This window comes from Esox lucius, chromosome 20 (genome assembly GCF_011004845.1).
Source record: "Esox lucius isolate fEsoLuc1 chromosome 20, fEsoLuc1.pri, whole genome shotgun sequence".
Lineage (NCBI taxonomy): Eukaryota > Metazoa > Chordata > Actinopteri > Esociformes > Esocidae > Esox > Esox lucius.
The window spans coordinates 27434329-27446524 of NC_047588.1; the positions used below are offsets into that span (position 1 = coordinate 27434329).

The 12196-nt window shown below is 39.1% G+C and overlaps 1 protein-coding gene across 1 annotated transcript; it reads left to right on the top strand.

The window, feature by feature from the left end:
- The first annotated feature begins 3618 nt into the window (after positions 1-3618).
- Positions 3619-9809, top strand: ccdc106a (coiled-coil domain containing 106a). Its single transcript, XM_020041366.3, has 8 exons — positions 3619-3744; positions 4305-4384; positions 4669-4767; positions 4915-5145; positions 6203-6259; positions 6720-6965; positions 7061-7231; positions 7346-9809. Exons 2-8 carry the CDS (start codon positions 4315-4317, stop codon positions 7660-7662), a joined length of 1191 nt encoding a protein of 396 aa, XP_019896925.1. The 5' UTR covers positions 3619-3744; positions 4305-4314; the 3' UTR covers positions 7663-9809.
- The last annotated feature ends 2387 nt before the right edge of the window (positions 9810-12196 follow it).

The following is a 12196-nucleotide window of genomic DNA, read 5'->3' on the forward strand; positions in this document are numbered from 1 at the left end:
CAGAAATTAACTTGAAATTAACCGTAAGTCACATTGACCTGCCTGATGGTATACAGGTGTCTCATACAGGATGTTATGAACAGTGGATATAAAAAGTGGATATAAAAATTGCAACCAGGTTATTGTAAGGTTTTCATTTTTCCCCCTCGAAGATTTCAGTTTGTTTTTCAATTGAATTGTTCACATTATAGGTCACATTAAGAATGGAAAAAAGTTCTGACATGATTTATCTTTGTCTCATTCTTTTACATCACAAAAACCTGGCATTTTCACAGCAGTGTGTAGACTTTTTATATCCACTGTATATAGGAAAAACAGGTGTCACATCTGTGTGCTAAGCCCTATGAGTGTTCATTTCGTCAGTGGCTGTTGACGAGATGAACTGACTAAATAGATCCAGAAAAGACAACGACTAAACAAAAACTCTTTTTCATTTAGGTTGACAAAAACGAGACGACACAAAATGATCTTTGTGATGAGAGCCCTGTAAAACGACCCTAATTGTATAGGAGGATTTTGGAAAGAGCGCTTCTTAGTGTTTTTTATCCAATAAAAAGCATATGGGCATTAGCCAAATGTATAAATTTTTTCTCATCCTAATGTTACAATACTATTATAGGTGGAAAACAAATGTCATGCCCAGATCATTCCAAAGATACCTTTCTGACTGTGCAGCGAAGGATTGACAGAGTTCCCTACAGCTGCTCTCCTGGTACAAATTACAGGTAGAAAAATGCTAAGAACATCAGAAGACATCGGAAAGCCCAATATCCTAATATATACACACAGGTAAAGACACTGGTGTGGTGACAGGAGAAGTGGTTATACTAACACAGTGAGGGAATTTTTTTAAAATATTTTTTACGTTATTTTGTACGTTTGCCCTCTGACAAAGAAATGATCAGTCTATAATTTTAATGGTAGGTTTATTTAAACAGTGAGAGACAGAATAACAACAAATAAATCCAGAAAAACGCATGTCAAAAATGTTATAAATTGATTAGCATTTTAATGAGTGAAATATGTATTTGACCCCTCTCAATCAGAAAGATTTATGGCTCCCATTTGTCTTTTATACAGGTAACGAGCTGAGATTCTTAAAGGGAGGGCTCCTAATCTCATCTTCTTACCTGTATAAAAGACACCTGTACACAGAAGCAATCAATCATTAAGATTCCAAACTCTACACCATGGCCAAGACCAAAGAGCTGTCCAAGGATGTCAGGGACAAGATTGTAGACACAAGGCTGGAATGGGCTACAAGATCATCGCCAAGCAGCTTGGTGAGAAGGTGAAAACAGTTGGTGCCATTAATCGCAAATGGAAGAAACACAAAAGAACTGTCAATCTCCCTTGGTCTGGGGCTCCATGCTAGATCTCACCTTGTGGAGTTGCAATGATCATGACAACGGTGAGGAATCAGCCCAGAACTACATGGGAGGATCTTGTCAATGATCTCAAGGTGGCTGGGACCATAGTCACCAAGAAAACAATTGGTAACACACTACACCGTGAAGGACTGAAATCCTGCAGCGCCCACAAGGTCCCCCTGTTCAAGAAAGCAAATGTACAAGCCTGTCTAAAGTTTGCCAATGAACATCTGAAAGATTCAGAGGAGATCTGGGTGAAAGTGCTGTGGTCAGATGAGACCAAAATCAAGCTCTTTGGCATCAACTCAACTCGCCCTGTTTGGAGGAGGAGGAATGCTGCCTATGACCCCAAGAACACCATCCCCACCATCAAACATGGAGGTGGAAACATTATGCATTTGGGGTGTTTTTCTGCTAAGGGGAGAGGACAACTTCACTGCATCAAAGGGACGATGGACGGGGCCATGTACCGTCAAGTCTTGGGTGAGAACCTCCTTAACTCAGCCAGGGCATTGAAAATGGGTCGTGGATGGGTATTCCAGCATGACAATGGCCCAAAACACACAGCCAAGGCAACAAAGGAGTGGCTCAAAAAGAAGCACACCAAGGTCCTGGAGTGGCCTAGCCAGTCTCCAGACCTTAATCCCATAGAAAATCTGTGGAGGGAGTTGCCAAAAGTCAGCCTCGAAACCTTGAAGACTTGGAGAAGATCTGCAAAGAGGAGTGGGACAAAATCCCTCCTGAGATGAGTGTAAACCTGGTGGCCAACAACAAGAAACATCTGACCTCTGTGAGTAAGTACTAAGTAATTAAAATGGAAATCAATTTATAACATTTTTGACATGCATTTTTCTGGATTTTTTTGTTGTTATTCTGTCTCTCAATGTTCAAATTAACCTACCATTAAAATTATAGACTCATAATTTCTTTGTCAGTGGGCAAACGTACAAAATCAGCAGGGGATCAAATATTTTTTCCCTCACTGTATGCGAACTATTTAAGCGTTTTTTAATATTCTGTACTCCCCTAATTTCTTGTATTTCAAACTGCCATTTACATTCAGGTCAATTAAACAGCTTGAACAATGACGCGTATACAGCACACATACTTGCCTAATATTTTGTCAGCCTTATTTGATATGGATTTACTACAATATGAATAATGTGACTAGCTAGCTACAATGTTGTGAGAGTTGTTATATTCACAAAAGTTCGATTTGTTTTCCTTCTGATTACTGGTTAATGCTGTCATATCTGATTTCATTGGGCACATATTTAAAGAGTTGTTAAAATAATTTTATTTCACAATCAGTGAATGTTATGGCATTAATTATTGCCCTTTATCTGCAGCAGATTGTGTTCTTCCATCAATTTGAGAATAGAATTATCCAATAATGTTTATGCAGAAAAATGTGTTGGTTTAACAAGACTGTTTGTGTATCAATAATGTTTACTAGGCTTAGGTTAATGGAAAAATACTTTAGACTGGACTAAAATGTGACTCAAACATAAGGGCATTTTGTTGACAAACATTTTGACAATAACTAAACTAAATCATTATTCAAATGATAAAAATATGATTAAAACGTTAAGATATTTTAGTACAAATGAATAAGACTAGACTAAATAAAAAAGGGTGCCAAAATTGACACTGTGAAATATACTGCAAGACACTTGAGTTTCGATGGTGGTTAAACACCGGATTTCAACACCGACAAACCTTTTAAAACTCACCCCCTTGAAGGTGCGTATCCGTTCTGATATGTTAAAAGATCCAGACAGTACTTTAATCTTCAGGCTTTCTCCCTCAAGAGTCAATGTTACCTGACACCAGTTTATGAGCTGTTCTGCTTTGTGTAATATAACATTAGATTCGTTTATTTCTCATTTGTTAAATGATATTTGCCTATGTAACTAACTTCCATTTGTAGTCCCTAGTAATGATCATTTTTTCAAAGCAGCCGTGAATGGAAACAAGAAAAACCTGACCAACAAGTTTTTGTCTGTCCTCTGTAATGGTGTTATTACCTACATTAGAAAGGAGATCATACATACCTAATACAGTGCACTTCAAATTGCAAATTTCTTCAAATTAATGGTTAGGTATAGGCTTAAATATAGCGGGATTCTGTTGACAGTGGTTGACACCATTGTGTTCTGGAATAACGTGTTTACTTTGTATTCAGAAGCGCCTTTTCGTTTAATAAAATATTGCCAAACTTAGACTATCCCCAAGTTAAACGGAAATGACGACAAAGGACGTAAACAACGCTTGTAAAATAAACGCTAAATTGTTATTGTTCTAGCTAGGTACAAAAGTGCACAGAATGAAGGGGGGTTATATGTGAAAAAGGCGTTATAACGACTGAATAACGGTGAGTAGCATAGATCTTTGTTGAATTCCACCATACAAATAGTTTGTGATTAAAGGAAGTACCTAGCTAGCTTTTTAGCTAACGTTAGCTAGTTACAGAACAGTAATATCTGATTAGCTAGCTAGTTAGCCTGTGTTACAGGATCCCTTATACTATAGTACAGTAGTACTCGCAATTTCATAGCTATGTAACGTGTCCATTTTTAATTATACATTGCAAGCAATGTCAAGAATATTGTGAATAATTTAACAATAGAACTTGATACTACGCTCGCAAGTGTATGTAGACAAAGGGAACCAATGCAAGCCTGTCTGCAATTTAGAAGTTTCTCTGTATCTGGTTGTAAAAAATATATTGATAGCTACATAGCTAGCTACTAACGTTAACGTAGTGTCTGACTCTGAGTGTTCGGATAGTTAGGAAGTTTTGAGCCAACAAGTTCGAGCAACCGTTCGAAGTTACTAGGTTACATACAAAGCGTTGTTAGTGGAAGTGTTATGTCATTGCATGTTATGTGCGTAATGCAATTAAGAAATCTGTATTATTTCTGTTCAATAAAGGGTGCAAGAGATGGAGGACGGAAATATTACTGACGGTGCGCCCATCTCAAAGAATCACACAGGCTCCCACCACATGCAGAGTAAGATCGCGAAACTCCTAACGACTGCATAGCTAAAGCAACTGTAAAACCTTTTCAGGTTTCGGCACAGAGAGAAGTTGCCTAAGCTAATGATGTCATGTTTGACAGTGACTTATTTTTTTCTTTTTCGAACTAGTACCTACAAGATGAATAGGTCTATATTTCTGTCATAGTCAAGTAATACTTTTATATGTTTAGTAATTTAACAGACATGCTTATCCAAGTTATAAAGCCATATTGGTGTTTGTATGCATGTACTACTCTACATCTCTCCTTCTCTGTAGCTCCGAAGAACGAGGATACCTATGAAATCTCCATTCCGTTTGAAGAGAACAACTTTGAGCAGCAAGGCTTCTTCAACCAGAATGAACAGAGTTTTGACGGTTCATATCATATTCTTTCTTGTTCTGTGCCCACAGATTAACGTAGTTGAATGACCGGAATTGACAATCACCTGGTTTCTCAGGGGTGAAATAATCAGGATATTCAATGATTGACCCTTGACCTTTAACTTCCTGTTTATGTTTTAGAGTCACCTCCATCATCGGGTGCCCCCCCACCAGGCAGCTCCTACTTGCTAATCACCAACCTGCGAACACAGCTGCAGATCTCCCTGGAGAAGAACTCATGGCTACACAAACGTATTGAAGATCTGGAGGAGGAGAGAGACTTCTTGCGCTGCCAGCTGGACCGCTTTATCTTCTCCACCAAGACCCAGGGCCAGCAGAGCCATGGTCCTAGCCAGAGCCAGTGCAGCAACGGTAAGAGTGGTAGAGTTCGCAGTATCAGTGCAAATCCAACCAGTTCGGGCCGAGCTGAGCCTGTGTTTTATATAATTAATTTGACCCATGTAAAAAAAAATATATATAATAATGTAAGCCTGTGCCAAATTCAGCACATGCCTTTGTGACTAGTGCTCAATGCTTGTCTCTTCTCACTGTCAGCAGTCGGAACAGGCAGAGACAGCACTGCAGTATGTGTTGGGCCACCTCAATTGCTGAAAGCTGCTATATATTGGTTATTGTAAAGAGTCCTCTCAGGCATCATTTGGCCTGTCTGAATTTAGTGATGTGGAGTCACAAATAGATTTTTCGGGTCTTGTGCGTTGACTGTCATTGTTCACTAACAATGCAGAGTCAACACCAAATCAGTACTTATTTCCTACAATGGAATGCGGTTTATTTCTACATTTCTAGACTTGCAATGTGTCGTTTTGTCTTTAAAGCCTTTGTCTATGCATATATAAAAAAACAAGGGCTATTCCACCAGATGACTTGTCCATGTTGCCGTTTAATATGAATCATGGTACAGTGGTAACACTCCTGGCTCTATGCTCAATATCCAACTCTACCCTTCACCCTTTTATTGAACTATCAATAAAAAGCCAACAAATAATATTTAAGGAAAGTTAGTGTCTTCTATAAAAAATATTTTCTTGTAGTCAGTACAATAGTAAGGCCTACAAATGTATTTAATCATTATTATTATTTTTGTAGGTGCTATTGATGCATTGAATGAATCTAACAGGCCTTTAAATTGAACGTTTAGCATTTTGACTAGATAAAGATTGTTCATAAGATTATAATTGTCTGTGGATTATCTTTCTAACGGTTTTAAGAAGAGTAATCCTGTGTGTAAAATATCTGGCTCATTGGGCTCACGTAGAACCAATGAAGCCAATAAGAACATATGGATGGGGATGGATTGGGTTTGGGCAGGATAGTCACTGGGATGGATGGAGGATAAAAAAAAGATGTGATTAGAGACTTTCTACAGGCCAGATAGATGTCTTGTGAACCCTTCTTTTTCTTCCTTCAGGCTATGACTCAAGACGTTTTGAATGGAAGGCAAGGAGAGAGACAGAGAGGCCTGCTGGTAAGAACTGCTTTATTACCTCTCCTCCCTAGGGCCCTATCAAAATTATCAGACAGAATCCTGTGATCCAGACTTTAAAATGGAAACACAATCTATTTTTATTTATTTGCATCAATCCAGAGGTAATTTATTTAGAAAACTCTGCATTCATGTGCTCTACAGAAACACTGTGAAATATATTTTGTCCTCCAGAATTTAACAGTGGCCACCTGATGTGGTTTAATGATTGTTACAGACATTAAACAGCCAATTTAGTTATTTAATACTCAAAGTTTGATTTGTTATACAAAACCCTGGAACTTTATACCTGGAAGAGAGAAATGAAAAGGACCCTAACTATGGCCATCGGTGGTCTTTACTGATCTAGTCCTTGTCTACTTTCTGAGCATCTCTCACCAATACCTCAGTTCACTGATCACCTTTATTGATCCTCCCATTTTCTAATCATTAACTTTTTCAGAGCAGAAGTCTGAGCAACAGCGTTTCGCCTCTCGTCAGATATTCCAGCGAAGACCTGGCCCCACTGCCATGGCCCCACCCAAAAATCACACCTCCAGCACGATAGCCAGTCAGATGGCTGCAATGAGCTCCATGTTCAGCCCAGGGGCATCTCAGTCCCTTTTGCAGGGACATAGCAGTGGCAGCAACAGTAGCAGCTCCAGACCATCCATGAGTGATATGAATGCACATGGAAGCGTCGGACCAGGTAATGGGAATGATCACATCTAGTGTAGTCTAGCATTCCTAATTCAAAGTGGCTTTTTGTCATGATCTTGTGTGTCATGCTGTTTGCCCATCCAGATTCCCTGTCCCTCCTGGGGGAGGCCGAGGAGTTCTTGGAACAGGATGGCTACATGGATGAGGAGGAAATGATTTCTGGGGAGAACGTGATGTCAGAGGGCATGAGCAGCGGTGCACACCCAGGGATGAAGAGGAGACGGGTCTTCCGAATTACTAGAGAGAGGCAGAGAGGTGAAAGACTGTGGACGCCAACCTAAAACATACCTAGGACATCTTCAATGCTTCTTTCAACACTTAGGTGAAATCACTGTCTCTTAACTCCCTCTTTAATCTTATCCCTTCTAGTCAAAGACGCAGCTGGGGTGCTGTTCCGCTACAAGAAGATCCTTCTGACCTACCAGCGGCTGAAGAACATGTCCAAGGCCTTCCAGATCCATGGGGTTGACCGCAACACGGTGGCCTCCACCACACCTATCGCTGAGCTGCTGCTGGTGGCCCCTGAGAAGGTGGCGGAGGTGGGCGAGTTTGACCCATCCAAGGAGAAGCTGCTAGATTACGCACGCCGCTGCTACATCGCCCTGGACGAGGAGACGCTCAGCAGGGTGCAGGCCCTAAAGAAGAACAATCTGCTACTCCCCATTTCTTACAGGTTCAGACACTGATTGGGGAGGGACGCTGGGGCTAATGGGATGGTTGTGGGGTGGGGCTTCATTTTGTCTCGGAGAGGAGCAGAGAGTGACTGGGAGAAGGGCGTCACTCAACCATCTCCCTAAGATTCTGAAATGTATGGAGCGATCAGATGTGTGTAGGAGTGTGCTGGCTATGTTGTTGTCCATCATCCCATACATTCATCTTTTACTTTTAGCTATTTGTTAAAGATTGACTAAAACACAAAAAGAATGGTCTTAAACTGTATAATGAACTGCCGAACCGTACCATGTCATTTAATTATTAAAAACAAACAACTTATTATCTGTTTAGATATTTGGCTAGAGAAGCGCTGTTCCCTTCCGGTAGGTGCATTTGGTAGGACGTGTGGGGCACGCTCACTCATCGCATGCACAACAACATTAAATCAAGCCTCTAAAGGCCAAAAAGGGTTTGAGTTGGGCTGGAAGCCACGCCTTCCAAGTGTTTAAATCACAGCTATGCCCTCTCCACATTGATTCTCTGTTCTTTATTACTACAAATAGGAATTTCCTAAGCTTTTTCTGTGTAATTCAGTGTAATTCATTTTCGATAGTTTCATTACCATTTCCACATTGTTGTTTTAACTTAAGTCATGCATTTACTTTCCCGTGCCACAGTAGGGTTGGGAAAAGAGCTCCACTCTTCAGAGTGGGAACACAAGTATGGCCTATTATACCTCTTGATGGAAGTCAGTAGGAGTGCTCTACATTAGTGGGCCTCCCTAGCCACATTACCCCAAGAGGACATGCTCACACTGGTCCGATTGCAGTTGTGGCCCCCCGCTGGCCAACGAGTAGGTTTTGGTACACGCAGGATTAGACTCTAGGGGCTTGATCCCTGAGCGCTCTCATATCTCAGCAGGGCGCTTGTCTTTAAATATCTACTACTCAATCAGCCCTCTACCAGGGCTCTGTGTGCATGTAAATGACAGGCTTTGGAATGGTGATTCAGAGACAGGGGACATGATCTCTAGCAAAGCGCCGCTGTGGACATGTTCCTACAATACCGCCTCGAGTGCGTCCTGTCATTTTCCACAATATAGACTTAGTCTGCCTGCGAAACTGGCACTTACAGTTTACCTGTTGCTATTTCAGCATATAATCTGGCGATATGAAACCACATTACTCTTGAATCTGGTGTCGGTTAAACGCAAGCGCTATCCACGTGCAGTAAAAACCTCCTGTACTAAATTAGCCATTTATGGATTCCAGGGTGACTTTTCACCATAATGCAGCTTTTACGCCTAAAGGTCAGTGAGGGCCTTGTGCTGTCGAGTTGCAGTGAATAGTGGACCTCAATTAATGTAGATAAGGTGAGCCAGGATTTTATCACCTGGAAGTCAGGGTTTCCTGTTCAAATTGAGCCCCTAGATGTCTTAAAAGGCATAACTGCATTATATGTTCAAATTGTATGAGCTGTGAGCCAACATGTCTTATCTCATTCCCGTCTTTATGGAACCAGGGTTATAGACATTTTGAAATTTTTTATTGAGCTGTACAAAATCTGTCCATAAAAGAATACTGTGAAGTCAGCCTGCCCTGTTCTTAATACTGTAGAAGTATTTTGCCTGTGTTGGATTATTTATCGATGGCATTGATGAACCGAAGGAAAACTGTTGTGTGGTTTTCAAACTGAGAAAGAGGCAGAGTTCGATTTTTTCATAATTTGATATTTTATGGCCCAAGTCAACCTTTAAAAATAATTTTTAAGCATTGTGTATTTCTGATTAAATAACTTTTTTTTTTCAGTGCAAATATGACATGTAGCCCTTTTTTAAAAGCAAAAAAGTGGACCAGTGCTTAATGGTATACTGTTTTAATCTCATGAAGGAACAGTGATCCAATTATAGATTTGTTGCATTCCAAACTGGCTCTTTTGTTTTCATCATACCTGAAATAGGTACTACATTGACTTTCTTTGACATTCTGAGGTAATATGGTCTGTTTTGACTATAATCTCTTTGTGCTGTCAGAATTCCACCTTCAGTGTCTTCATATGGTGAGGAAATGGTGTCATATTCCACAAACTTTCAAAAGCATTGCCATTACTTTGTATCAGTCTTTACTGATGTTTGTTGTTGTCTTTTCTCTAGAACTAAAACAATGTTTTTATTATTGTTCACTTGTGCTGATAAAATGATGAATTACCTTATTTATATCAAAAAACAGCCCACACTTGGTGATTTTGGATCTGTCTCTCATTTCTTCAGGTTGAAAGGAGGAGAGGATTCTCTTAAAGAGAAGGAAACTGACACGACCACAAACTAAATAAGCAAAGAGTAGTTCCACACACTGTTGCTCAGGTATAAACCTTTAGCAGAAGAATTCTAGTGTTTTGTCAGAAAGCTTTCAAGGTCAGAAAGAAAGGAAGTTACCTGACTGAACACTGGTGTTGTTCTGTCTGCTTCTGAATGACAGAATACGCAGCTACTCTTGGCTTTGGAAGGAGGATGGGGCCAGTTTTGGGAACAGTGCTACTGTGAGGCTATGCTGTTGTACCATAAATACATCACCTTGTTTTTATTTTTTACCTGCCCAACAATATTCTGTCACTGTATCATAATTTGACATTGAAGTTTATTGCAGTAGAACATCATGTACTGTGCAACAAAGATTTTTCTTCAGTGTTTTAGTATGGTTTAGTATAGGGTTCCCAACTATTTTACTCCTGGGCCCTCCTTATTACATCTTGAAAATATCCCAGAAGTTTGATATTTAATTTGAAAGACCTAGGACATGTTGTTGTTTTGAAGCAAATTTACTACAATTTTATGTAATTTAAAAACACTTATTACATGTTTTTGGTTAGCTATTTAACAATAATAATATACCGTATCTTCCACAAATGTTATGTTTTTATGATTATGTAAATGAAACCTTTATTTAATTATTATATGAATTGTCTTTTACTGAAAGTGTTTGAAACAATTCATAGCAACAATCATACACTGTATAACATCACTTCCCAAACTCAGCTCAGCCCCTGAATGTCACAGATACACCGTATTCCAATGTGTTTCAGGTGCATCTCCTTCTGGCATTCTACAGATGGGTTCAAGCCTAAATCATTGCAGATTTATGTAGTTTTACATCAGTAAAATAGAGTTAATTGTTAAAAAAATTAAATAAACGAAGGTCCTGCACCCCTACACTCCTTCCTGCTGCCCCACCACAAGTTGGCACCTTATATTTGGGATGTGCCCCCTAGATTGGGAAACCCTGTGTTGAATTGCTGTTTATTATCGCCTATTATCATGTCCTCTACTGCATTACATTACTTTAAGGCTTAACAATAATTTATGCAAAACAAAATGATATACAGAACATGCAACAATTGCCAAAATATAAATGACAAATCACAGAAGGAAATCAGTCAGTTTAACTTAATTCAATAGGCCCTAATCGATGAATTTCAGATGGTAGGGGCGTGGATAAAATAAATGTATCTGGTGTGACCACCATTTGCCTCGTGAAACATGGGACCAACACTTTACATTTTGCGTTTATATATATTGTTTATTACAAAAAATATTACATTGTAGTATTAGGTTTCTCAATAAGCTCAGTGATTTTCACAAAAGGGACAAAATGCAAAATGTAGATTTGTATTTGAACACGTCTATGTACATAATTTTCAGTCACCATTGTCCCATTATAATTGCATGTGAAATAATCTTTTGTTGGTCAGTAGTTTTGGCAGAGCTGTTGTTGACCTTTATAATGATGTTAAAACAGCAGTGCTATTGGCAATGGTGTAATATAGTGGTATATTGTATGTTTAGTATGCTGGTACAAGGAATTTATGAGACCCAATGTAATAAAGCTGATAAGTTGTCTTGTATGTGAAAGGGCAACTCTCACTTTTAACTTCATGTCTTAGTAACAACACCAACTCACCCAGGGACATGTGTCTGTGTGTACAGAAGTCATGTTAGGATTCAACACCTTTTATACGGGTCTGAGATGTGATTTTTGTTTGCCTTTAATGAAGGACCAATAATTTAGTGAAATGTGCGGTACAACTTTATCATGTAACATACTGATCTGTGTGTGTTTTCAGCATTTAAAAAATGTTTCATTTTTTATTTATCTTCCAGAATCACAAGTAGTGAGTCAATTGTCTCACTGCAGAACTGAAAATGTATTGTTGATTATATGAATTGTATGGACTGCAAACATTTAAATGCAATTAAAGCATTTGATTTCTTAAAAAAAAAAAAAATTCTTGTTTCTCTGTAGCACAATGAGTGAGGGGAGTGTTTGGAGAGAAAAGAGTGTGGCTGCCCTTAATCTCAACTAACTTTTGGTGTATTCACATTTTTAAAAGGTTATCTGAAAGCTATGGATATTTACGTGTTTTAAAACAAAGTACATTTGTTTTAAAAACGCATTTGATGCTGGGGCAAAGATATCTGCACGTTAAAAATAGTATGTCACCGTGTTCTTGAATAACAATAGTCGGGGGAACCAATGACGTTTAATATTAACGGTGAACGTACATTTCTTC